Genomic DNA, 27,133 nt, shown 5'->3' on the forward strand with positions numbered 1-27,133 from the left:
ATACATTCCATTATGACAATAAAATTAATTACATTGAAGAAACTTTAGACGTATTACCAACCTTGATGAGAAAATATTAGGTAAATGTTAATAATGGAATATGTAATCAAGGGTAATATTTGGATGTTCGTTAGATAATAATTTTTTGTACAAATAATTAATATAACCTTTTTTGGTTTTTCTACGTTAAGTAAAGTATTAGTCCAAAATAGCTGTCATTAATCCGGTAAAGTTTGAATAGACAAATAAGGAGACAAATTTCTACAAAAATTTTTTTTTTAACTTTGTAATTTTATAATTTCGCAATAGAAATTTTCACTCTAATCGCCTTTTCACATTAAGGAATAACCCATTACGAGACTATAGTAGGGGAATAGCATGTCCTCCATGGAGTTGTCAATGAATGTTTTTTCACTCGCCTGAGTAAATTAGGAAACTCTTTACGGGTAAGTGTATTTCAAAATTATGTTGTGTTGATATTAAAAAAAAATTGTATTTTTTGTTCAGAAAATATCAGACTTGATATTCTCTACATTTTTCTAATCTATAATATGTAGGTAGTCTTTGATGTGTTTAACAGCATAAATGTGTTTATACAACTAGTAGTAGTAGTAGTAGTAGCTACTTTGTTTACAAAAAAATTATATTGTATATTAAAGAAAAAAGTTAAGTTTTTCTGCAAAACAAATACTACAGAGAAAATGTTCGGAGGAGAAAAAATTTGAAATTGTATATTTCTGCAGTATAGCTTAAGTAGTTGAACTAACATATTCAGGTGTTACAAGATACAATTCTTGTTGGTTAGTAGTTCTGATGCTGTATTTACCAATAACTTTATTGTAAATTCCTTCCTCATTTGACTTGTGATTAATTTGGAGAAAAAAGTGAGCAGGTGAAATAGAATAAACTTAGGCCACATTTTTGAAAGCTTGCATGCAGCTCTTAGAGGACACTTGCAACATAAAACATTCACTCCATACTAATGGTGGCACATCATAGAAAAATAAATAATCAGAAAATGAATGTCTAAAACTTTTGTATAATCGCATTGTGCTATTTCAAGTAGATAGCAGTTTTTTTTTTTAATTTGGTCAAAATGGTTTCTTAAGATTAATAAGCTGTATTTAAAACTAAAATCATATGAAAGTTTGGTCAGGTATACTGTTATTTAAGATACTGTATAATCATGTTAATGGCTGGTTAGGTTAGCTACACTTAAGCTATTGTAAAATCTGAATGAATAGTTAGTTTATTTTTGCTACATTTTAATACTGTCAAATTGTGTGAACTGTTGGTTATGTTAACAACATTAAGAATACAAAATTCTGTGTTTTTTTTTAGGATAATGAACAAACATTAGCTTAGAAATTTCATTTTGTGAAATTTTTTTTCCAATATGCCTCTGTCGTAACAAATTACTATAGCTCAACCACACATGCACAGCACTTAGGTTTCATTCGGGTTACATTCATAATTCACTTGTTTCACACTCAACAATCAGAAGAGGTTAAAATAAAATTTTTTAACATATACATTTAAGCATTTTAAGAACTAAATTTTATTAGATACATATCTCAAATGACCCAAATGCAACTGATATAGTTCCACCACTTCGGTTTTTATATTAATCAGGGTCCGTACTCTTCCTTAATTTTCTTAAAAAAATTCCTCAATTTGATTTTTATTTTTAAGGGCCTTTAAATGACCTAAAATTTAACTATGGATCTTATAAACCAACTTAATAAATATGTTATTCAAGTTGCATGAAGAAGAAAATTTTTTGCGACTTTTATTTCCTTTTGGACTGGCAGCAAAGCAGTGTTTCACACATACACTCATTGTCAGTGTTACCTATTCAGCTTCTCAAATACTCTTTGTGGAGGTTTTTTTTGTCAATGGTGAAGAAGAAAATTATTTTTATAATAGTAATAATTTCATTTATGGTAAAGTACAAGTAAAAAGAAAAAAAATATTGATATTCATGTGCATCCGAAACATTTAATCCTTAATTTTTATTAATGTGAAATTGCATGAACCATCGAAATAATAGTAAAAAATATTAAAGCCAAGTACGTATCATGACTAAGTGTAATGATCATTGTATTTTTTTGATCGCTTCACCTTATTCATCGCTAAAATAAGTCAGGAACACACATTTTTATTTTATAAGTTTAAACAAATATTATTAATTTTGTAAACTTGCAAGTTCCATTTGATATAAAACAATATTATGAAATGTCACCATTTTTGTACCCAAAATCGCATCACATGATAATTTTGTTCACAAAATCTGCCAATTTGAAAACTACCTAAATTCCACACTTATATTTACATTCAGTGTTTTCATGTAACAATGAATTATAATTGTATTATCAGATGAAATAAAAATCTGAAAATGAATTTATTTTTTACTTCCTAACATTGCTTGTAAGTAATATTTTTGTTATGTCCAGGATCTTTCGACGTACTAAATTAAAAAAACAAAAAAAAAACAAGCAGTATGCACTACAGAATTAATCATACAGGATCATGCCATCAGGATCATGGGATGAACTTGGATACGTGATATGGAACTATTACCTACTCTCTTTTTTTATCTTTTATTAAAGTCAGGGCAAGGCCTTGAATTGCAAAAATAAACAAGAAAGTATGAATGTAAAGAAGAATTTAGTGTATTTATTAGTGTTTTTATTGTATTTACAAGTTTGCACGGAGATATTGGACTAATCATGTTATGTATACAAAAGTACAATAATACAATTACAACAGAGTAAATAAGCAATAAAACAAACATTTCTTCTAATCTTAATTTTCTGAAAAAGCCATTGGTACGGCAGCGAGTGTAGATAACATTATGGGTGATTCTATGCATAAGTCTACCATAAATGAAAAAAATAAATATCTGATTTTGGTAGTAAAAATACTTTAATATGGTGGCCACATTATATTATTTTTAAGTTTTTATAATGGCAGCAATTTTTTGATATTTGTTTTCTGGCAACACTGTCATTTACGAAATGGCGTCGTGAGCTCAGTTGATTGGTTTTTGTGGTGGAGTTTTGATTAAATTTTCACGGTAAGTCTTTTGAATTATTGTTATATTTTATTATATACTGACTGTTCAAATGATGAGATATCAATAAAGAGTGCATTATTCATGTTAATTATATTTTTTAAAGAGTTATTAGGTTTGTAAGTTCACAGTGTCAAGGTGTAGTTTTGGTCACAGAATAGACATACTTTTCTCTCTAACTATAGTAAAATTAATTAATTATCATGAAAATAAGTATTTTTTCCTACTTGATGGCATTACTCAAATGATGCAGACAGTAAAAATTTATTATTTTTTTTTATAATGCCTAAACTCTAAGAAACATTGTTGTAGTGTCAGTCACATTGTAGAGTCGGTCATATAGTAAGTTGAGCCAATCACAGCCTGTATAGCTTTTTGTTTGTTTCTTTTCCCATAGATGGCGAAAACAGCTGCAGAAAGAAAGCGTAAGCAGAGAGAGAAGCTGAAAGCTAAAGGATTAGGCCTAGTTGAAGAATTTAAGAAAAAATAATCTGAAAACAGGAAATGCCAACGACATTTGATATAACAAACAGCATCGGTTGACATGCTTAAAGCCTTACGTGAAAAAAAATTCAGAAGAGATGAGAAGATACAGAAGTATAATTAAAGAAAAAAAACTAATGTTAGGATCCACTGATACATCTGCCAAAGATGAGACTACTACTAAAGCATTTGCCTCAAAAAGCTCATATGAAAAAGTGGTCGCAAAAGTCAAACTGAATCTGCCGTTGAGTTCTTCGAAGTGTAGAGCAGTTGTGCATACATTAGCAAGACAAATAACTCCTGAAATAATAATGCCTAAACACAACAAATCGAATAAAACAATCTCTGCTGACATAGTTGCAAAAGTCAACATTTTTTATGTCCGTGATATTAGTCGCCAAAATACTGGCATTAAAGACACAACAATAGTTAGTCTCGAAGATGGAAAAATTGTTAAAATGCAAAACAGGCATTTCTTCAGCAATGTTCTCGAAACATATGCTCTGTTTTGTGATGAATTTGGAACATGTATAGGTAATTTGCTGAACTACAATCAAAACATGTTTTGCTAAGTTGCCAAACACCTGAAAATGTTTGCCTTTGCAAGTATCATGAAAATTACATGTTAGCTGTAAACACACTGTCCAAAAATTGCTATGACATCCCTGATTATGGCAAAAACTTTTTGACAAAAATTGCTCTATGTGAAGCACCAACAACATCCTGTTGAAATGATAAATGTACAAAATGTAAAAATATGATGCAGTCTAAATTAGAAAAAGCTACTTGTTCCATTAAAGATAAAGAAGTTAGCTGGTATGAATGGAAAGAGGAAAATGGACGACTTAGAAAAGTTTTACTGAAAGGTACAGTGTCGATGCTCTGTGAACATATTTCGAAATTGACTCTACAGTTTAAGGAACACAGTTACATAAAAAGGGAACAAGCACAGTGTTACAATCAAGATCGCATTGATTGTATGAGTTCATATTGCAATTTTGTGATTCTGCAAGTCGATTTTGCATAAAATTATACCTTTGTTTCGCAGGATGAAATTCAATTGTATCATTGGGTGCAGCCCCAAGTTTCTTTATTTACTGTGTCTTTGTGGTTTCATCAAAAACAGCATGCAATTGCGATAGCATCGGATAATCTTAATCAAAATAAAGATACGGTGATACCTTATATTGATAGGATATTAATAGAAATACCTGAAGATGTAAAAGAAGTGCGCATATGGTCAGATGGTCCAGCTTCACAATTCAAAAACCGATTTATTGCTAACTCTTTTCCAATGATTGAAAAACATCATAATTTGAAAATCACGTGGAATTTTTATGCCACTTCTCACGGGAAAGGGCCAGTAGACAGAATTGGAGGTGCCCTGAAATGTCGCGTACGAAATTTAGTGATGAGGAGAGAGAAAATTGTGCCTAATGCACACAATTTTTCTGAAGCTGTAAATAAAAACTCAAAAGTACAAATCATTTTTATGAATGATGAGGATTTCAGTAAATGTCATGAATACCTAGCATTAAGAACTGTTTTTGAGAAAGTTATGGCTATTAAGGACATTAAAAAAATGCACAAATTTACGTAAATAAATTTAATTACGTCAAAGCCCTGCAACTATCTCGCTTGCAAAAAACAACGTATGAAGAAGTTTCTGATGAATCGGCATACAATGATGAAAGAGATCTTCTAATGCCTGATACATCACCAGACGAAAAACAAAATAATGCTCCAATAGACGCTGGACCTAATGGTTTAGAACTTACTGCTAATAACATCCGAAATGGTGTGTTCGTACTGGCACAGTTTGCCACAAAAAACAAACGTCAGATGTATCATTATGTCACTATTTGCCAGAGTGATGTAGATGAAGAAGGCGAAGTCAAACTTATAAGCCTAAAAGTAGGAAATAACGATGCCTCTTTATTTAGAGCTGATGGGGAAGATATATGTTATGTAGCTTTTAATGACATACTGGAGATATTACCTAATCCTAGTCTGAGTCTTAAGGGTAATAGAGTCTATTATATGTTTCCAAAAAGTCTAGATGTCTTTGAAAAGGCTTAAAAGAATTTGTACTTTGTTAAGAAATTTTCTAAGTTTTTTAAATAATTTTATTTCTTGTTTCTAAAAAAGGTTTTATTTTTAATTATTTTAGTTTCATATTATAAGTATATCAACATATTATAAGCGGTTTCGTTTAGGTGGTGTTTTTGTTCAAAAATAGCATTTTAACGAGTTCATTAACTACACTTTTGTAGCTTTAAAATAATTTTAGAGTTCCTATGTATGTGTTGTGATTTAAATCCTTAGGTTTCATTTAAAAATACTGCCTTTTACACAACACAGAGTGAGTGTAGTGTCGGTCACGTTTTGGGCTGTAGTGTCAGTCACAATTCATTTTACTAATAAATATTTTTTTATATAACTTAAAGATTTTATTTCACCATTTTATAGTTGTGTTTCATGCACTTTCAATAAAAACACAAATTGAAGTAATTACGCCAGTACAGAGGAAGATTATTGAAGTTTAAAAACACTCTCGAAAACTACTTCCTTTTGCATGTAGTGTCAGTCACATTATATTTTACTAAATAAATGATATTTCACAATATCATTGGTTGACATTTTTTCTCTAGATAATAATTGTTGAAACTGCTATAAAACCATGTTTAAATTGAAAATAAAAACAGAGTACTAATCGTAATATAAGTCAAAACAAAACACAAATTGTGTCAAATGTAGAGTCAGTCACATATGGAATTGCCCTTATCACCACATATAACAAGTAAAGGAATAATTATATTGTTGACATTAGTCAAAACATTTACTTAATATATATTAACCTCGCTTGGTTTATATAGCGGCAAACAAAGTCTTGTATTCAAAATGAATGTCGGATTTAGTTTCAAATGAATATATTTTTATGTAATAAACTCATTTGTAAAGTTTTTTTTGGCTAAAAAAAGGCTTACATAGGAAAAACTTATTTTTTACTAGGGAAATATAGTGTTTAAAAACTACATAAAAGAGGGAGTGTTTACAATATGTATTTAGCCTGACCAATCCTGCTTCACATAGGTATGTGAATTTTCTAGTGTTTAGATGAAAATTGCACTTATCTAAAAATGGGCTTCAGAAAAAATTGTCAAAGCAGGTGGTTTCTTTGGAATCAATCTTGAGATCTGCATACTATACAGAGAATTTTTTTTTTAGCCAAATGTAAAATTCCCTTTAAAAACATTTCAATGGTTATTGATATAGTCTAACTAGTAAGAGTTTATACTGAATAAACCTGTAGGGTGAAAAATGACAAGAATTAGTTTTTGACTGTAATGACTTTAAAAAAGATTTAAGCTATCTCACAAAGAAGGCCGTTGGATATGTTATAGGTGTAGCTTCTGCCCATTTGTACCATCTTCAGAATGTCTGTGGTTTTCTTGCTTCCCTTTGAAATTAAATTGCACAATACACAATGTGTACACATTCTGTATACTACACTTGGCCTGTCCTGCTCTTTTGACGTGAAACTTCTTTACATCACAAATTTCTCCCTTACCCCCCATATATATACACATGCGCGCACACGCACGCACAAACCTATGTACTCAAAGGCTAGGGATTAGGGAGAATTGCTACTTTTTTTTAAAGTAATTTTTAAATGCTGTTTGCTGTTTATATTTACTCAGGTTACCCCTTGTCTAACCTTCCATGAACTTTACTTTCACAGTATTGCTAAAAATAACGAACCTTTGACTATTATAAATTTTTCACGCAAGAATTATAGGGCTATTTGCATTTTGAAATAATTAGTTTATTTTTTGTAATTATGACTGGTTTTGTTTTTGTGGTGAGGTATCTAGTTTAATTTTCATGACATGAATGTTTTTCATTTGTTGTGTGCCATTTTTTCATATGTTCTGTTATGTAATAAGTTCTGATGAAATCTTGCAAAGGGCATGATTGAAAGTAATTATCTCACTCTGATTGATGCATATTGGATGGAATGGCTGAATGTGTGTTAGTTTTTCAACTTGCACATGCATGCCCAAAAAAAAAAGCACCCTCTAATTTGTTCCAACCTACATGCTAGACAATTCAACTTCCAGCAAGCAGTACTGCAGTTTGACACATTTCCACTTGCTTGTTGGCAGTTCCAAATTGAAGGCGGTAGCATGAACGAGGACGTAGAATGGAGTCTCCGCCCACGTGCTCTGGTTGGTCGGAAGTGTTTGCCTCGAGTGATGACAGCGGTTTGCTGCTGACCAACACCTTCAGTGGCTCCATGTCTAGCAGCAGTGGCGATTGCCAGTTTGCCATGGAGGTGACTATACTCATTAAAAGGAACTGGAGAAACTTGCCGGTTCATTGACCTGAAGGCTGGACACCATACTCCCATGAGTACTGGAGATCATGCTGATCATGCTGTTGTAAGCCTGCTATTGGCTCAGGATTTACAGGGCGTGGCATATATAATGTGTCGCAGTAGCAGAAAGGTAGAAAAGTTTGGAGTTTAGTCTGTCGCAAAATCAGTCAGCATATTTTTCCAGTCTCTGCGTATTAGCCATTGTGCAATTATAGCATCTTATCATCTAGAATGAGCATTTATTTACATTAGGGGACAGTATGTGTCAGTGGCTAAACGAATGGCTTTACAGTTTAAAGTAAGGCCATGTAGTTTCTTCAGTGTTATTAGTGTGTCTCAGATAGCTAAATATTTGTGTTGCATTAAGATAATAATTTTGTTATATTCATCTTAATGATGCATTTAATGAGATGCAGTGTCATGATATTACTTTCATAATTTAATCCCAAAGAATTATTTAATTTGGTAATAAGATTTATGTGTGTTTACCAGAGACTGCATACATAGATATTATTAATATGTGAAAATGGAATTTCAGCTTTACATATAATAATTTAGGGCTTTGTAAATACATACTTCTAAATAAGAGCGCGAGGTAAAAAATGCAGCTTAGTTCTGGGCAAAGTAACAAAGTAACATTCTATCATAGGTACATGATATTTTTCCAAGCATATTTTTACTTATCTTGTAAGTGTACTTGATATGCCGTATTTCTGTTACCTTTATAACTACAGGTATTTGCTTCATTTTAATTTCTGTACTGGTAAATTTAAAGTATGTAAGCATTTGTTCGCATAGTTTTCTTAATAAAGTTGTCAATTTTCTGATATTTTTAAGGGGATTTGGTGTTCTGTACATCTTTTAGAGCCCATAACAAACAAATAATTTGAATTCCAACATTATCGTTAGAATTTTTATTTAATTTAAATATGTAGTAGATAGGTTTGAAATTATAAAAATAATTATCACACAATATTTTCTTATAATAATTCAGTACTTGGTTTGTATGTTATTTAAAGATTTATTAGTACGGTCTAGGTTATAAAGTAATGTCTGGAAAGGGGGTACAAAAGCATATTTCTGTATTTAATTTTAATATTTAGTCATTTTGACTGACTGTTCTCTGGTTCAGCTTCCAGAGAGTGATGGAGATGGGAAGTCCGTGTCGCAGGATGAATCGGTTGACTTCTCGGATGATGCATGCTGCGAGGACTACAGCACTTTGAAGAAAGGCCCCAGCTGGCAAGCAAGCAAGCACATCGTGCCTATCGATCCTCCACCGGAGTTCCAGGACAGCCCTCCGTCTCCACAGTCGGAACCTTGCCGATCGGAAGCGGTCGTCCCTCCGTTGCTCGGCAGTGACATCGCCTGCTGCTTCATGGTGCACTGGATGGAGAAGTTTGCCTGCAAGTTCGTGTCTGCCCTTCTGGAAGAGGCATTGTCCATCTCGTGCAAAGTAGCGTGGTCCATTCACTGCTCCCAGGAATGCCACCGCTCGGAGCAGCGCCCTCCACCCCGGGGCCTGGCCTCCCGGTGGAGTGGCCCACGCCTGTGCTGGACCCCAGAGCTGCTGTCCTTCAGCCCCTGCCACAACCGGCCTGGCTCCCGGGCCTCCCTCGTGTCCTCTCGCCTCTCCAGCTCCCACAACTCTTTATCCATGCCGGCTGCCAACCGTGTCGACGACTCCAGCTTCATCACGTCCGCCATGTCGCACGACCTCCTCACCGCCAGCGACATAAGCGACATGTACAACGTGCCGTTCGACAGCGACATCTACGCCGTCCCCATCGACGTGGTGCGTCCCGATGAGATGCCTTCGCGGCCTCGCAGGCCGCAGCGGCACCACCGCAAGCGTCGTCGGCACGCATCATCGTCCAGGTCGGATTCTTTGCGCCCTTACGATTCCAGGAACAAAGTGTCCCTCCTGCCCAGGCCGGTGCTGGTCACCCCGGACTTATCTTCCGAAGGCGGTGTGAAGCGCCACAGCGTCCCAGGCACGTCAACTGTTCGGCAGCCGAGCCCCGCCCGCACGGAGCCCATTCACATGACCCTTCATGAGGTGCGTCAGTACCTGCACAACTTGTACTCTAGTTCCAGTGACTCGTCGGACAACAGAGGAAATGCAAAACAACCGGTGATGCTAGCTGTGAAGCAGATGCAGAATAACAAGTGTCAAGCTAAAGATACTTACTTGGAACATAAGTCTGCTCCTAGAAGTGCTAATGGTAATATTTGTAAAAACAACAGCATCAGGAAAACCAAAAAAACCTTTATGATTAATATTAAAAATAAAAAGGCCAAAGATTCGTGTGATTTCTCAGTCAGAGATAGCGCAAAGCTAGATTTAAATGGGGAAGAAAAAGACAGGTTAAAGAAACCCTCTTCTAAGAACAGTTTTTCTAGCAACTTAAAACAGACATTGTGCAGTATATTCAGGATTCGTAAGCTATCATCCCCAGATCACACCACCACCAAGAAAGAGGTGGTTCGTGAAGTGGAGGATGTGATAGTGAGCGTGCCCAGTGCGCTAGTCGAGGAAGACTTCCAGGAGCAGGCCGAGTCACCTGTGGGAGAGGTGCGGAAGCCTCCGTTCTTGAAGCGCGCTCTCCCGCCGCTTCCCAGGAGGGTCGACATGGAGGGGTTGATCTCTCCTCTCTCTTCGCCTGGGGATCAGGAGCTGATTGCAGAAGAACCCAGCATGGATTTTGCATCCAGTATTGAGAAAGTCAAAGATGTAAGTTCATATTTTTGCGTGTGTACTAGAAAGCATTTTGAGTAAGGTTATATGGTATAGAAATTAAGTTTCAAATAAAAAAGGATTACACAATTTGGATTCATTATTAATTGTAGGCAAAACATAATTTTTTTTTTTTTTTTTAATTTTTCTACATTTACTAAACATATAGTTTGCATCTGTACATTGGCCTATTGGTTTCTAATGCAGTTTCTATTAGCAGTGAAACTAATTTTGATGTAAGTCTTCTACAAATTCTGATGTACACGCAGCATTTATGATGATCCGGTAGACAATATAATATCATTATGCAGTAACCTTTGTTTATGTTAGAAATATCATGAAAATGTTTACAGTTCTACAGCTTTGTACATACAATTCATTCTTACACAGGGAAATTTTCCGTAACATTCTTTTAGTTTGTGGTATGAAGAGTAACACTTATCTGGGACAACTCATATGAGTGTTTCTGTTTGCATTTGAAGTAGGGATGGGGCGACCGAATCCAATATCCACCGAATCCAAAATCCGCTGAATCCTAGGGATTCGAAGGTTCGGCGGGTCTGATATAGGATTCGTCAAAGGATTCGGTTTTTACTATTTACGGGAAAAAAATACAGTAAAACTCGCTTACGAGGTCCCGCATGGTAGGTTTTCCGTATAAAGCATTTAAATTGCCCGAGGTCTCGTCATTTACGCCATTAAATGTGTGATATAATGTCCGTTAAAATTTTTTCTGAAACTTCTTGTCTCAAATAATGGCACACGTAAATATGAAGAAAAGACAAATGAACAACAACATACGAAGAAATATGGATGATGTACCATAACTACAGTACAAACCCAATAGTTATTTTAAGATAATTACCATAAAAAGAACTAAAGATTCTTTGTAGAATACCATAATTACTACAGAAGCATGATAGCTACCATATTTGCACTATAGTTACCGTAACAACTGAGATGTATATTTACCGTGATAGTAATGTATTATTTATTTATGACATATTAAATTAAAGAACATTTAAAAAAAAAAAAAGGATGTTAAACTTTGATATGTACGGTTGGCACATGTTGCTAAGAAATAATGCGATCTGAAAGAATGCAGTACTACTACGAAAAGTGAAAATGGTACTCGTGGATTTTTAGGTTATGGCAGTCTCTTTCGTTTTTCAGTAATATCGGCCGAAAATTAACGAGCGTACTGTATCGGAAGTCGGCAGAAATACCGATTCAACTAAATATTGGCAAAATCGGCTTCTTCAATACAGCTCTACATTTAATGACATGAGTAAACATATTTCAGACTTCAGGATATTGAAAAAGACTTTAATTTCCATGTAGGTTTATTGTGTGTATGTTTTTTTTGCAAGTGTAAATTGAATGAAGTAAAATGTTTTTATTTTTATTACTTTCAATTGATTAAACTTTAATGACCAGTTACAGATATTTATGACACTAATTTTGAGGTTAAGCAATTTTACTAAAGCATTCCAGCCAAGCAGGTTGCCAGCGAGAGACGCTTCTCTTTTGCTGGAAACACTATCTCCAATCGTAGAGCTAATTTAACTCCTGAACGTGCAGAACAAATTATTGTTCTGAATGATAGATTAAAGAACAGAATTTAATACTCTGTGACAATCTCTCTCAGAATTATTGTGCTGAAAAGTGGAAATGTTGAAACAATGTGAATGTACTTTTCAAACAACATGATTTTTGGTGCTAAGTTTGTTGAAGCTCAGTAAGGACTCCAGAAAAATTGACAAGGGTGAAATTTTTCCAAAGATATGTTACATTTACACAAACATATACTTGGTTATGTTAGTTGGATGATATCAGTTATTAATGAACCAATGGAAACAGGTAAGATTCAATGGGGAAAAAAATGTTATTTTTTTCTAGCAGTGCAAAATGTAAACACACTCTGTAAATAGTTACCCAAAATTAAGCCCACTACATTTTAATACTTTATTCAAACATGATATTAAGTTTAAGATAAAAATAATTACCCAAAAGTGTAACTGTACCACAAAAGCTCGAGATCGGCTCGAAGTAAAATTCTTAGGCTCGCAGACCTCTAGCTATTTATAGAAAAAATCCTAACCGCTAATCTGTACTAAAACTGAAATTTCTCAAGAAAAAATTGTTGTCTTTATATACACTTATACCAGAAATGTACCAATCTACATGTGATAAAGTCAAGGGACTTTTAGTGCAAGCAGAATACATCTCACTTACATTAGATATGTGGACATCATCTATTAAAAGATTCGGGTTTGGGTTCGAGATCGGCAATTCCAGTCGAGGATTCGAGTTAGGATTCGGATTCGAGGAAATCAGGATTCGCCCCATCCCTAATTTGAAGTGTTGATTTTCTTGTGTTAATGTTGTTTATTCACTATGTATGTATTAATGCTTTTATTACAGTATGGTTGGTATTGGGGTCCCATTTCTGGCGAAGCTGCTGAAAAGATTTTGTCCAATGAGCCAGACGGATCATTTATTGTGCGGGACAGTAGCGATGACCATTACATCTTCTCTCTCACTTTTAAACTGAATGGCGTCATTCGTCATGTCAGGATTGAGCATGATCAGGGTAAGCAATGATGTGAATTTATATGTTATTCTTAGAACCATCAAAAATAACAAATTTTTAAATAAATTGATTATTCACGTGTCTCATACTTTTATACACTGGTAAGGGGCTGTATACTTTGGTGTAAAAAGGAATTAATTACTTAAAAAGAATTATTTAGGTTGTATATAATTATATTCATGGTCATACTATTTGTATATATGTAAATTATTAATTGTTGTGTTTTGCATCAGTTATAATGGCCATCTGAGTTTTTAGTTTATGGTTATAGTGATATTATCAAGCGTGTGTTTGGTCAACATTCTAAGCGAAGGTCACAGCTTTACCAGTACTTGACATAGTTTAGTAGAGGAATGCTGTGGATTTATGTGAGTACAGGTGGCAGTATCATTCAGTTTGCCGGCACTGGCGGTGGTGGCCTGATGTTGATGCCAGTAGGTACATGACGGCACCCACACACTCTTGGGTGGCCCTGAAAGGGAGGATTGCAGTATTGTTTCCCACGTATCACACAAAACCATGGAATGTGCACCTGCCGCCCAGAAGCGATTACTGATCTCTCTCCCTGTGACACCCTACACAGCTTCTTGATGACTGGCACTGCCAGACTATAGGTTCACCATCTCGTGCACAGGCCCCAGGCACATGCGAAGTTGTGCATGGAGTGGTGTAAAAGCCAAGTAGCATGATATAATGTGCTATGTCGCACCTAGTTTTCTCATGTTATGTTGTCGCAGGATGATCCAGACCTACTTAAACCCGTCCATCCTCAACCCCACTCCTGTCATTTACCTTTGTGTCTGTATCTGCAGGTGATAACAGCATGTGATATAGGTAGCTTGTGACAACCGTGTCTCATGATGAGTCCTTTATCACGTGGTGGGAAGGTTTGGAGGGGCAATGGGTTTTAACAAGTAGAGAAGTGGCTAATACAGAAGCTGTATAGCAAGTTGTTGTGAAATATTTGAAAATCCAAAATGGCAGGGCCTGATCCTCCTTAGTTTTGTGATGGTCATGGTATCTGTTAGTGATACGAATGCTATGCTCTATAGCAGTGGTTCTCAAAGGGTGAACCCTGTGGTATTCTGGTATTCCAGAGAAATATGTGCCAGTATATAAAAATATATTTACTCTGTTATACTATTTTATTACAGATACACCAGTGTGGCCACCAGACTGGAAAAATCTGGAAGCATTTAATCAGCTACAAATTTTTTTGATGCTGGGAAATCTGTGATAAATCCATGAATTCATGAAAGCCATCTGAAATTATCTTTTTTTCTAGTTGAAAACAGATTAGTTGAAAAACTGTATGCCATGCATACAAACTGCATATCTCATGCCATTTTTGACCGCTGACGTTTACTTCCTGACCCTTCAGACATGACAGATAACACAGCAAGTGTTTCTTCTTTTCCTCTGGATATTTTTACTTTCCTCCAGTTCTCTTGTGGTAACAACTGCAGACGCAACGGAATTTAAAAATATGGTGGCATACAGTAATATGTGATTTGACATGTACAACCCGGAGGAGCTCATTAATGGAAGCCCTTTAAATAGTTACCTATACACGAAAGATACTACACTGTTAATTGATGCTTTAATTCCTCTTTTGATTCCTCTTTTGATTCCTCTTTATATCTGTTATTGCTTAAGTATCTGCCAGATTTCTAGTCATTTGTGACTTTTATTGAGACTGAGCCTAATAGACATGCTGGTGATAAGTCTCCCTCTTTAACAGTAGGCGTGCAGTGTAGAACCACGCACCACTCTGTTAGCAGATGCCTGTTACTGCCAGGGGAGTGGTCATTCTCTATACCATTTTGTCAACTCATCATTATTATGGTGTTTTTGAACAACTGTACAGTTTTTGCTCAAACAGTGATATATGTAGTTCATTACAGTGCTGTAGTTGCTCTTGAATATTAGTAAAGATGTCTTGAGTTGACTTATCTTGAGATGTTACTTACTATAAAATATTTCTCAGAAATTTGTAGGTACCTACAATTGTAAGTTTGAGAACCACTCCTTTATAGCACTAGACAAATGAGTGCAAAGAAAGTACTGTACTTGAGGTATAAAACTGAAGAATGTGAATATCTTAATGTAGAGTTTGCATAAATGATGGCTAAGTTAGAGTTTTCTTGAAGCCAAAATATAAATTTTACCATGTGAACAATAATGTAACTATCATTGAGTAGGAACGAATGAGTCAAATAACAGTATAATTAAATACACACACACACCCGTGCACACATGCACTCACACAAGCACACACCCCTACACACACATACACACACACCCCTACACACACATACACACCCCTACATACCCCTACACACATACACACACATCAACACACACCCCTACACATACACACCTACACATACCCCATACACATACACACCTACACACACCTACACTCACACACCCCTACACACACACCTACACACACACACCTACACACACACCCCTACACACACTCACACCCGTACACATGCACACACCCCTACACACACACGTCAAGTTTAGGTGTCACATCCTTCCTTATAATTTTACATGAGGTGGTGTTTTTTTCTTTACACGTCAGATCCTTATGATTACTGCAAAGTTCTGACTAGTTTTGTTTTAAGTGGTTTTAACTAATTAACTATCAGTCAGGAACAATTGATCAAAATGTGGATGACCTTGTAACATGGAATGCAAATATGTACACTTAAAAAAAAATTAATTTTGGAATTTGTCACTTGAAGTTATTACAGAATTCTTACACTGCGAGGTTTTTTTTTGTAAAGGAAATTTCAGCTTTGGCAGCTCCACGAAGTTCAAGAGCCACACGATTGTGGACTTCATAGAGAACGCAGTGGAGCACTCCCGCAGCGGTCGCTACTTGTTCTTCCTCCACCGCCGGCCAGTGCTCGGGCCAATGAGAGTGCAGTTGTTGCACCCTGTGTCTCGCTTCAAGCAAGTGCAAAGCCTTCAGCATATGTGTAGGTGAGTGCTGCAGAGTATGTCAATTCCTAACTTACAAATACATGTGAAACATTCTTTTGGGCCCAACTCTCAATAAACATTAATGCTGATAATCAACAAACATGAAATGCTTGTCAGTCACGTGTAGTGGAGGAGATAGGTATTGGTAGGTACTCATAAGAAATTATGGTATGTATTACCTATATTTAATACTATTAACACTTTTAAAGCTAGATAATCATGAACTGTTTAATTTGCCTGACTGACTTTTTTTTTTACATTTTTAGGTTAAATTTCAGAGTTGATATATTTTTATTCATGCATATAGGTACAGTGAAACTCGTTTAAAACGATCCCGCACAATACGATTTCCCGTTTCATACGATCAAATGCTTCGGTCCCGCCATTTTCTCCATATGATGTGGGTTATTATTTTCCGTGTAAGACGATCCTTGTAAAATTAGTTTCCCGTATTAAACAATCTTTTTTAAGTTTAAATGCATTATTTATTGGGAAAACACAGTTATATTTTTTAATTTAAAAATACGTAATTGGTTGTCATGTATATTCTCTTTAGGACTAGTTTAGTCGTTTCACATTTCACGCCAGTCACGTATATAAATTAACATGTAGCAAGCGCTGGCTGCCATCGTGGTAGTTTGGTTGATGCCTGTACATTATAGTGTGTCAAACTTAAAAATTGTATTATAAACTTTAAGTAAAATGAACCATAATTTGAATCCATGCACAATTTCAGTATCATCGTAATGTTATGGCCTTAGAGTCTGTTTGTTATGTTTTTATAGTTAATATTATAAGAAGTTACTTTAGAAGTGTCGGGCTTTGGGAACGATACAAAACAACAACACTTTAAACCTCAGAGGTGACACTAAAGGCCCAACAAAAAATAAATTCAATGTCTCCCTGAAAACAAACATTTTGGGGACAGTGGATCGTTACCTTCAAATTAATAAATTAAAAAATGCAGGTTTGTCTATAGCTGTGCTTCTATTTATTTTGCTTTCATAATTAATTGTAACAGGAGAAAACAAACATTTTTATAATCACCAGTTGGTTTGATAAAGAAGTTAATTACGTAAAATTTATAGTAGGGTGAATACATTAATAAATCACAATTTATTATGTTTTCATGCCTTAATGAGTGAAAATTTTATAATATGGGCCGGCCCGTAAATATTTAAAACAATAATATAAAATAAAATTCCATTCTAAATATTAAACAAATAGCCAATTTACATAGTCACGCTTTCCGGTGTTGCTTACAGTTAGTACCTCTAGTTATTAACAAAACCAGAATGATAATCATTATCACTTAGTCCGGCAATTATACAACTTTAGCTATCACATATTTTATTAACTTCTGGCATCTGGTGCGAACTGGACTGCTATGGGTGTCGCGAAGAATTTGGGGGTAGTATTGTTGGGAGTGAAAATTAATAATGGAGCTGGGCTACCAGGTGGTGCCTTAGTAGCCTTTGGGTACAGAGGACCAGGGAAATCCGCAATCTCAGCTCCGTGTCTGGGACCCGTCTGTGAACAACCCATATCCAAATGATTAGACCTGCTTCACAGCCAGTGGTTAAATAGGCATTAATACCCACAAGTAGGAAATAGTCAGGGAAGAGAATGGGTGTTGAAAACTCACCAAAACAGGGTGTTGTAGCTGGGACTCAGGAGAAGGCTCGCCAAGGTGCCTGCGAAATACGGACCGAAACTGGCGCAGTGGACGCGGAAGCACTCATAATTTAAATTTAACCAAAATTTAGCAAATTATAAAACTCTTTACGCTAAAGCACAGTCTTACTGATAGCTTTCTAAAAGCTTAGGGAAAGCATCCCTAGATGAGGCGACTACATCCTTGTAGTACAGTAGAGCACCCCTCAACCGGAATCATTGGGGGGAGGTCTATTCCGGTTATGGGAAAATTCCGGGTAAGGGGAGTTGCGGTAGGGCTGGCCTCCGGGCCGGTTGAATGACCTTCATTCAAGCAAGCTGGCAGGCACGTGTTTCTTATCTCTGTGGGTGCGTGCGTGCGTGAGCGAAGAGGTCGAGAAGAGGGTTCGGGGGAGGTAGTAGGCCAACAGCTGCAGTGTTGTGTTACTTCCGTGTTGACGTGTTAGTGATTCACACTTCCTGGAGAGTGTATAGTCACTTCCACGCACAGTTTACATTTCACATACACAAGAATAACACTTCAAGCATCTCGTTTAAAAACACAGAGATAGCGAAATTCAGGTAAATGTAGACTGTTTAACCATATATTAACGTATAAATATGTACATGTTACATATTTGTACACTAAATTATTATCTACAAACTGAAAGCATCAAACATTGGAAGTAATGTTACTTGCTATCACGTGTGTCAGCGTGTATAGTGGGAGTCGGTGTACATACTCTCTGGCCGGCCGGAATTTTCCGTTTACTTGACATAGTGAAACAATAAAACTACTTATAGCATAAACATTTTTATAGTAATTCACGTCCAACGCGAAAACCAGCGGTGTATTTACGCAATGCGCGGGAAAGACTGGCTATAATTAGCTCTCTGACAGACGTGCGCGCGCCTACAAGACACGTACAGTCAGGCAAAAGCAAAAACGCCTCGTTCCAGTCCGGAAATATTTTGGAGATGTTTTGTAATGTTTTAATTTTTTTTTGGAAAATTAGTTCCGGATATCGGGAGTTCCGTTTGTGAGAATTACAGTTGAGGGGTGCTCTACTGTAGTTGCGAAGTTGAATCATGCTGAGGGCTGGCGGAGAAATGATGCCATAAGTGCAGAGTCGCGCGAATAAGTTCTTGGCATGGTAAATGTGACGCTTAATTAAATTAGTGCTTCGCCTTGGAAGAAGGAGGGGGTACTTCGGCTACAAGGCCGAAAAGTTCCGAAGATGTCCGAAGTAGGGATCGAGAAATACTGACTTTGATATCTCGATGTTGGTGTTAGTTCCCGATCGCAACGCGATCTACTGGGGAGTGGCCGAAACAGAGAAGAAGTCGACTTGCACATATCACACGAGACTACTTCAAAAGTATGGGGCTTATGGAGGAGACTGGGGGAGCTCTCTGGTGGCTTGGAAAATAACTACAGGAGAATGTGGGTGGTGTGAGTCGCTAGGGGGCAGTATGTGTTTGGCCAAGACTCGAGGCAGTTGAAAACTCCGCTGCTAGAGGTCAGAGGCGGTACGCTCAAAAACCAGTGTCCAGCCCTTGAGACAGGCCTTCGCTGGCCGGGGTTAAGCACCAGTCAATGCTCTGGGCGGCGATTCGTGGAAAAGGGGAACACCACATAACTTAGAAAGTCACAACTTAGAACTGTCATAACTTAGAAAACTTGGAAAAATCCATGTAACTTAGAAACACACAACGCAGAACTACACAACTTAGAAACTTCATAACGTAGAAACTCATAACTTAGAACAATCATAACTTAGAAACACACAACTTAGAACTGTCATAACTTAGAAACACACAACTTAGAACTGTCAACTTAGAAACACAAAACTTATAAACACGCAACACAGAACCACACAACTTATAAACGTCATAACGTAGAAAGTCACAGCTTAGAACTATCACAACTTAGAACTGTCATAACCTAGAAAGACGCAACTTAGAAACACGCAACGCAGAACCACACAACTTAGAAACATCATAACGTAGAAAGTCATAACTTAGAACTGTCATAACTTAGAAAATACTAAGTTATGTGGTTCTAAGTTGTGTGTTTCTAAGTTATGACAGCACTCCGTGGAAAAGAGGTTAGGAGGAGAATGCTGGCTTGTGAGAAATGTCTTAATCGGAACATCTATACGTGTTCGAGAGCCCTGGAATATTAGACTGGAGCATGACTATAAGTGCTCACCTCAGGGGAGCTTTGAGAAACTGGCTGCCCTGAGAAACTGCAGCCACAAGTGGTGCTTGTCACGACAGGCAGAGTGAATTTCAATCGCTGGTCGTGCACTGCGGCGAGAAAAATACAAGGCAAAAGTTAGCCTCGCAAAGAGTTGACAAAATATCAGATACGGCGCTGGGAACGACTCGAGGAACTGGCAGAACAAAAATTAAGTGGGAGTGTACAGTGGGCTGGGCAAGTTTAAATTTTAGTTATAAAATTACTGTTATGATAATAATTTAAAATTTAAATTTAAAAATTGTGCCGAAAATCCCTATTGGCGGCAAAGTAAGCATCATAGATAAATGCATGGTTGATATGTAAGACGTGGTACATACTGCCTAGAATATACAGGTTGAATCATGGTCATATAGTAAGGTCTGGCAACTTCCTATCCTTCTTGGCATGACCATGACCCTTCTGCTTATTGAAGCTTGTGGTGACTTTCAAAATTATGGTGCTAGTAGTCAACACATTAGGGCTTAGCATTGTTTTAAATGGGAGTTTCAAATATAATTTAACTTTTTTATACAGTTTATGATTTTCCATTTATTTAGGGACTTTGTTTGTGTTTAATGCACAGCAATGGCTTGTAATTTTGTCACATTTGTCAAGTATATAATACTATTTGTGTGATCCAGTAATATCATTTAGTGCAAGGAAAACATTTGTTTTGTTAACAGATCCTACGGGTCAATTTTAATGTTAAGACTGGGCGTGTTGATTACTAGTGCCGTTAGTTTGTAAACCATCTCGAGCTTCACTAAGTGGATGGAGAATCGATGGAAGTTGCCAGGCATATTTAAATGACCGTGGCTTGAATCAATGAAAAGGTTAGTTTTCCAACACCATCTTTCTGCTGCAATTGATATATCGTTCACAGAAGAAACCATCATATTTACTATGTTCTCACGTCTATGGCCATGGTTTTCAAATAAACAAACATTGGTCCAATCGTGAAAACAAGCATGAAAAATGGTGTCACGTAAATTCCCGGCGTAGTTTTGTAGCATTTTGTCAATAAACTTGTGTGTAGCAATTATTTGTGGTTATATAAATTAAATGATCTTCCATCATGTCTAAGGGTAGTATTTCAAGATGTTCGGGTAAGGTAGCGAATAAGCATGGCCTTGTTGCAATACAATTGTAACTATACTTGCGGGCTGTATTCCAGAATGTGTCCAAACCGAATCCCATTAAGAAAACTGGTTGGCAGCTGTTTTAATAAACTGCCCTGCATGAGGCTAGAAACAGTTGCTCATCGCAGAACAAGTACACTAGATGACGTACATCTCTACATTTTTTTTTGTGTTAATATGACACAAAATCAATTTTTATAAATTTTTACTTATAACCGATGATGCTACAATAAATTGCAATGGACAGATATTATATATTTCATTAATTACAATAGGGCAACCATAAGTTAAGCAGAGAAAATATTTGAAACATTCAAGAAAAAAGTATAAAAATTTAACCTGTATCTAAGAAGTTGGCTGTTACTAAGGTATAACTGACGAAAAATAAGTGACAGAACATAAGTTTTAGATCTCACTAAATCTGTGAAAACAGTTCCATTATGGTTTTCATACATGTTACCATTCATCCATAACGGACCTCCAAAAAAAAGTCTGCATCAACATAAAGAGAGGTGTTTCAAGCTCATCTCTGTTTCTCTCTTTGGAGCCTCCCAAACACTCACATGAGTTTTGATCCATCTTTATACTTCTACTAGCTGCAGTACCCGGCATTGCCCGAGCTGAACATAGGGTGATATATTGTCTGCGAGTTAAAGCAAAATGGAGAGCACTATATGACAGTGTAGTGGACATAGAGAAATGACATACAGTTACATTTACTGTCTGACCTACGATTTTTTGTTATAAAAATGAATTCATCCATGGTGATCAGTTGAACAGTGTAAAAGTTGATGCGCTGCAGCGCAATCTAGCTGCGAGTTACAAAAAATGGATATTATAAAAACCTCCATAGAAAACACTTTGATGTGCCAACTTTCATGACGATCGGTCAGACGGTGTTGGAGTTTATAGACGTCATAAATACCAACATCCTATATATATTTGTGTGTATGTGTTGTTACCACTCACCACCTCCGGCTAACTCAAAATTAGGTGATGATGATAGTGAACATACAGTTTGGTAGCAAGTCACGAAGTAATTCAAATGCAATGTTTGATGTAATATCTTTTGTTTTTTATTTACTTAAAATCAAAATATCACAGTCAACCACAAAAAAAAATGTAAATGTACATCGAGAAAAGATAAAACACAGAGCCATCGCCCGACCACGGCCTGCTCGGCCTGGTGTTCGAACAATGACTGCTCGGCACGGGTGCTCGGACAATGACTAACTATACAGCCTTCCTTCCCTTTGTGCGGGCAGTGTCCTGGGCTCGCTGACGTAATTCTCAGCCAATCACAGTGCATGGCAACAGAAACTTTCACGAAATTCTGAAATCTGTTCCCACGACCCAGCAATTTTGTTTCTCTCTCACACTCCCGTGACCGTGACTCAAACGCCTAGCATGTGAAATGAAGGAGAATTATGTCAGCATGCCTTCCTACACAAAGAAACCAGCCAAAAAAAAAAAAACTTGAAAAATAAACTTACACATTTTAGAAATAAAAACATTAAACCAGGTGAATTACGTTCAAAATACCTGACATGGTCAGTTCAAAATTACTTCTAAAAGGAAAAACTTTACATCATTTGTAACCTAACCTGAAATAAGACAAAAATTTATTACAAATTATTATTATTAATGGATTGTCATGGGGAAGGCTGTAATCTGGGTTGTTACAGTGTATATGCGCACGCACACACACATGTGCACATGCACACACGTGGGAAAAGGGGGAGAAAAAAAAACCATGGACTACAACACCACAAAACATGGACACTCCATTGCGACGGCCATTTAAATATGTTAATGCTCTAGTTTCAACGGCATATAAATCGATAGTCACAATTGATCTAACACCAAGGACATGTTGCAGATTACATATTGTATGTACCTGTGACGAAACAAATGTTGTGCCAACTATAATTATGACAACTATAATAATGATGTTTCGGATATCAAATGAAATTAGCAGAAATTATGTTAATAATATTGCTGAACTAAAATACAGTTTACTGGGTTGCCATTAACAATGACTACGTGTGAATAACTAAGGTTTAAATATGTAAATATGAGCTCACTCAATCCCTAATTTAGGAACATAGCATTAAAAAAAATTAATATTTTTAAACATTTTTAAGTGGTATTCGAATTCTCATTCTTCCTTTTCGAATTCATTCTTCGGATTTGAGAATAATTTTGAATTGGTATTCGTATTAGATTCGAACTAATAAATTAATAGTCTCTAAGGTTTTGTTTAAACATTAGGGGTTTTAAAAATAATGTAAGCAACAATAAATTGTTGTTTCACCATCCTTGAAAAGCTAACTAACATGCTTGGAATTACAATTTTAGTGTTTAAATGGACCAATTGCATGGGCTAAGGTCCTAAATAGTTTTGAGGATTATGGTGTAAAAGTCACTTACTTGCGTGGAGACTATTCCATGGGAAAAATCTGAAAATGGTATATTATACAACTATAATTCTTTAATAAGTCCATAAAACCTAACTTAACAAACTTAAAATATGTAATTTTTCTAGTATTTTGAATGTAGTTAACCTATCCTAATGAACTGTAAAAATGTTTTATGGTGTTTTACACATACCTAAGCTAACCAACTGTACATTTTAAGTGCAAGTAATATAATTATTTGAATATCACAATGCTGCATTTACAGAATAATAACTGTAATTTATTAATACTGAATAACACATTTTTATATATAATTTTTTTTGCATAATTAGTAGGGATGTGCGAGTACCTGATATTTTCGGGTACAATTCGAATCCACAATTACCCGAACCCGGAATCGTTGTACGTACATGGATTCGAACAGTATTACGAATATTCACAAAAGTTAGAAATTAATTTAATACGGCTCAAAAATACTAGCAGTATAAAATAAAATTAGGCTACTATTATGTAAGTATTTATAATACGATGTATCAAATAAAGATATGTAAATTAAATAATTAACACATTGACATTAAAAGAATTTCGAGATTTCGAGAGCTTAAACTATAATTACGAATTTCGTCGTATAGCAAACTATAAACTAAAAACAACTACATACCTACAAGGAAAAAACGTCTTGGCTATTTATTGGAGAAAAAATGGTTTTGTTTGCTGAAACGTTTATAAAACTGAGATTTCCCTGTGGCGTGCAGTTTATTACAATTGAGTTGGAGAATCGAATATGTTTTGGTTTTCATATTTTAGTGTGTTTATTATTAATTAAGTTTACATAATTATAGACATTTCAATCTCAGTGTAATAAATAATTGCTAGTTACAGTTAGAAAAAAGAGAACACACATTATTTTTAAATTAATCAGTTATTTTTAATTATTCTGTGCTTAATATTCGGAATTGGATTCATATCTCAAATATTGCCAGGGATTCGAATCGGATTCAAACCGAACTGAAAATCAAGGATTCACACATCCCTAATAATTAGTAACTATAGACTACTACCGGTGTGAATTTTACTGAGATTGCAGTCAGCTTAGTGATGCGATTTTTAATTTTTAATAACCATACCTAATTCATTATGGTGGTTTTTTTTTTTTAACATTGCTTAAAAATCATGTAAGGTCTACACATTTCCGTGAAACATGCAGCAAGGGGCGATTTGTTTTAACATTTTAGTGTGCCTAACTTTCAGAATTTTCACCTAAAAACATGCACTCATTCAGTAGCAACGTAAACATCATGGTAAGTGCTTGTTAGATTTGTAAAATAAGTCACAACACAAAACATTCAACTTGAATTGTTGAAAACCAAGTTTTTCAATACTTTTCAGCAGCAAAGAGTATAATGTTCACAGAAGAGAGCAACATTTTTTTCTTTGTTCACGTGTTATTTTGGCTATATGGCTTACAAATAAATTAACATTGGTTCCGTCTTGAAAACAAGTGTGAAAAATGGTGTCACAAAAATTTGCTGGCGTTTTGTTGCCAATAAGAATAATGTTCTGTCGTCAGTGTGTTTTTAGCAGTTATTTTTGGCTATAGTATAATTTAGATTATTTTCTATCATTTCTAACAAAGTATCTGTGTACACATTTGAAAATTTTACAAATCTCTCTAGGCAACACAGGGATTGCTGATTGAGCTGACTTGTATTTAATAATGACAGAAGTCAAACATGCTCAGTACAAGTTTATTAAGAGTATTATTTTTTTTTATTAAATAAAATACAATATTAGATAAAAATTACAATGTTGTGGGAATATGTTTAGTTTAAATATTTTTATTGTTTAAAATTCACTTTTTTTGGAATAACTTTACACTTATTAAGTAAAAGATCTTTCCCCTCCCGTGGATGATGATTGTTTTGTTTGTTGCCAATGACACTAGTCGGTAGTCACGCCTGTGTCGGTGGAGCTCTAAGGTGCGTATGGGGACAGGTTCGTGATCCTCAAGCTGGTGCGGAGAGACCTGATCCCAACACTGCCGCTGCCCCGCCGACTCATCGACTACCTGAGCACGCCCCACTACTACTCGGAGCAGCTGCTGGAGGACGACCGGGGCTCCTCCAAGGGGCCGTCCCCGTCCACAGACGACGTAGGGCTGGTGTCCTTCGCGCCGCAGGGTCTCTCCTGAGGCTCGCTCCTTCTGGACCTTGTAGAGCCACGTCCCTCTCTCGCCGCGGGCTGGCACCGCCGAGACTAGCCGTCTGACCGATAGTGCAGTTACCTGCTAGCACTTTCAAACCTCCAGATGTGTGAACAGTGTTGGGGGTGTGTTTCACTCTCTAGTAGGCTACACCACGTAACACCTACTTACTTACGTGCATCCTTTTAAAGTTACTTTAGCCTTTATGGACTATTGTTTTAATTTCAAACATGCTGCCCTTTAACAGACTGTATACATGGGTTATTTTTTACTGTCTTTAGCGGTATTCAAAAATAGATCAAAGTTTGCCAGTACAATGAATTTTTTAATTATTATGTTTAAATTTTTTTGAAGTCAATCCAAATATTATGAGCAGTATTAGTAAGGTTACTTTTATTCATCTGATTCACGTCATACGTGAACATGGGGCATAAAGTCATGTACAGTAGCAGTGGTACCAGTTGTTGACAGATTAGATTTCAGGTTCATTGCAAAGTGTTATCGTAAACTCAGCTGCATATTGAGATCAGTTTCTTACCTTTCCCTTTAGTGATTTCAGTGATACAAAATTTAGGAAACATGAAATTCCCCATTTTAAAACTTTTAGGGTTTTATGTGTTGTATTGGATAGTTGTGGAAAGGAGTTGCATGTTTTAGGTTTTGCATATTTCCAATCCATACCTATTATATAAATTTGCTTTATTAGGTTATGTGATAAATTTTTTTTTTATTAAATCAAACATAACTTTTTTTTATTTCTTTAAGGAGACAATATTTATTGTTATAAAATAAAAACCTAACCTTAGTAGCTGAATTTCTTAAATGGAAAAGATACATAGTTTCTCTTTATGTATGTTATTCTTGCTTAATTGGTTACTTTTCCCTTTTAGTACATTCAGTATTATGAATTTATCTTTCTAAAACCAAATCTACCCATTTTCACCTTTTAGGAATATAATTTTAGAAAAGAAAGTATAAATATGTTGCTTATGTTTTAATATCTTACATTGATTAGCATCGGCGATATGAATTTTTACTATAAAACCACATCCACTCTCTTTTCATCCTCTTGAGTGTGGAATTTGGAAAATGATAAAAAGAAGTTGGTATTTATTAAATTTGATTATTCTTACCAAATATCTTGCCTCCCACCTCATCAACAATTATGCTTCGTGATGAGTAATAGAGTGACAAAGTATTGACAATAGGATAGCCTATGAA

The 27,133-nt window shown here is 35.7% G+C and overlaps 1 protein-coding gene across 1 annotated transcript; it reads left to right on the forward strand.

Moving 5' to 3' along the window:
• The first annotated feature begins 334 nt into the window (after positions 1 to 334).
• Positions 335 to 26,652, forward strand: LOC134541442 (uncharacterized). Its single transcript, XM_063384906.1, has 6 exons — positions 335 to 446; positions 7,723 to 7,892; positions 9,067 to 10,668; positions 13,096 to 13,264; positions 16,060 to 16,258; positions 25,705 to 26,652. The coding sequence occupies exons 2-6, from the start codon at positions 7,761 to 7,763 to the stop codon at positions 25,898 to 25,900; spliced, it is 2,298 nt and encodes a 765-aa protein (XP_063240976.1). The 5' UTR covers positions 335 to 446; positions 7,723 to 7,760; the 3' UTR covers positions 25,901 to 26,652.
• Positions 26,653 to 27,133: the final 481 nt, after the last annotated feature.

This window comes from Bacillus rossius, chromosome 1, assembly GCF_032445375.1.
Source record: "Bacillus rossius redtenbacheri isolate Brsri chromosome 1, Brsri_v3, whole genome shotgun sequence".
NCBI lineage: Eukaryota > Metazoa > Arthropoda > Insecta > Phasmatodea > Bacillidae > Bacillus > Bacillus rossius.

Excerpts from the sequence above, each read along its gene's own strand:
- LOC134541442 (XM_063384906.1), top strand. The coding sequence starts at position 7,761 with ATGGAGTCTCCGCCCACGTGCTCTGGTTGGTCGGAAGTGTTTGCCTCG. Across the intron at positions 7,893-9,066 it reads ATTGCCAGTTTGCCATGGAG|CTTCCAGAGAGTGATGGAGA; the intron begins GTGACTATACTC and ends TCTCTGGTTCAG. Across the intron at positions 13,265-16,059 it reads CAGGATTGAGCATGATCAGG|GAAATTTCAGCTTTGGCAGC; the intron begins GTAAGCAATGAT and ends TTTTTTGTAAAG.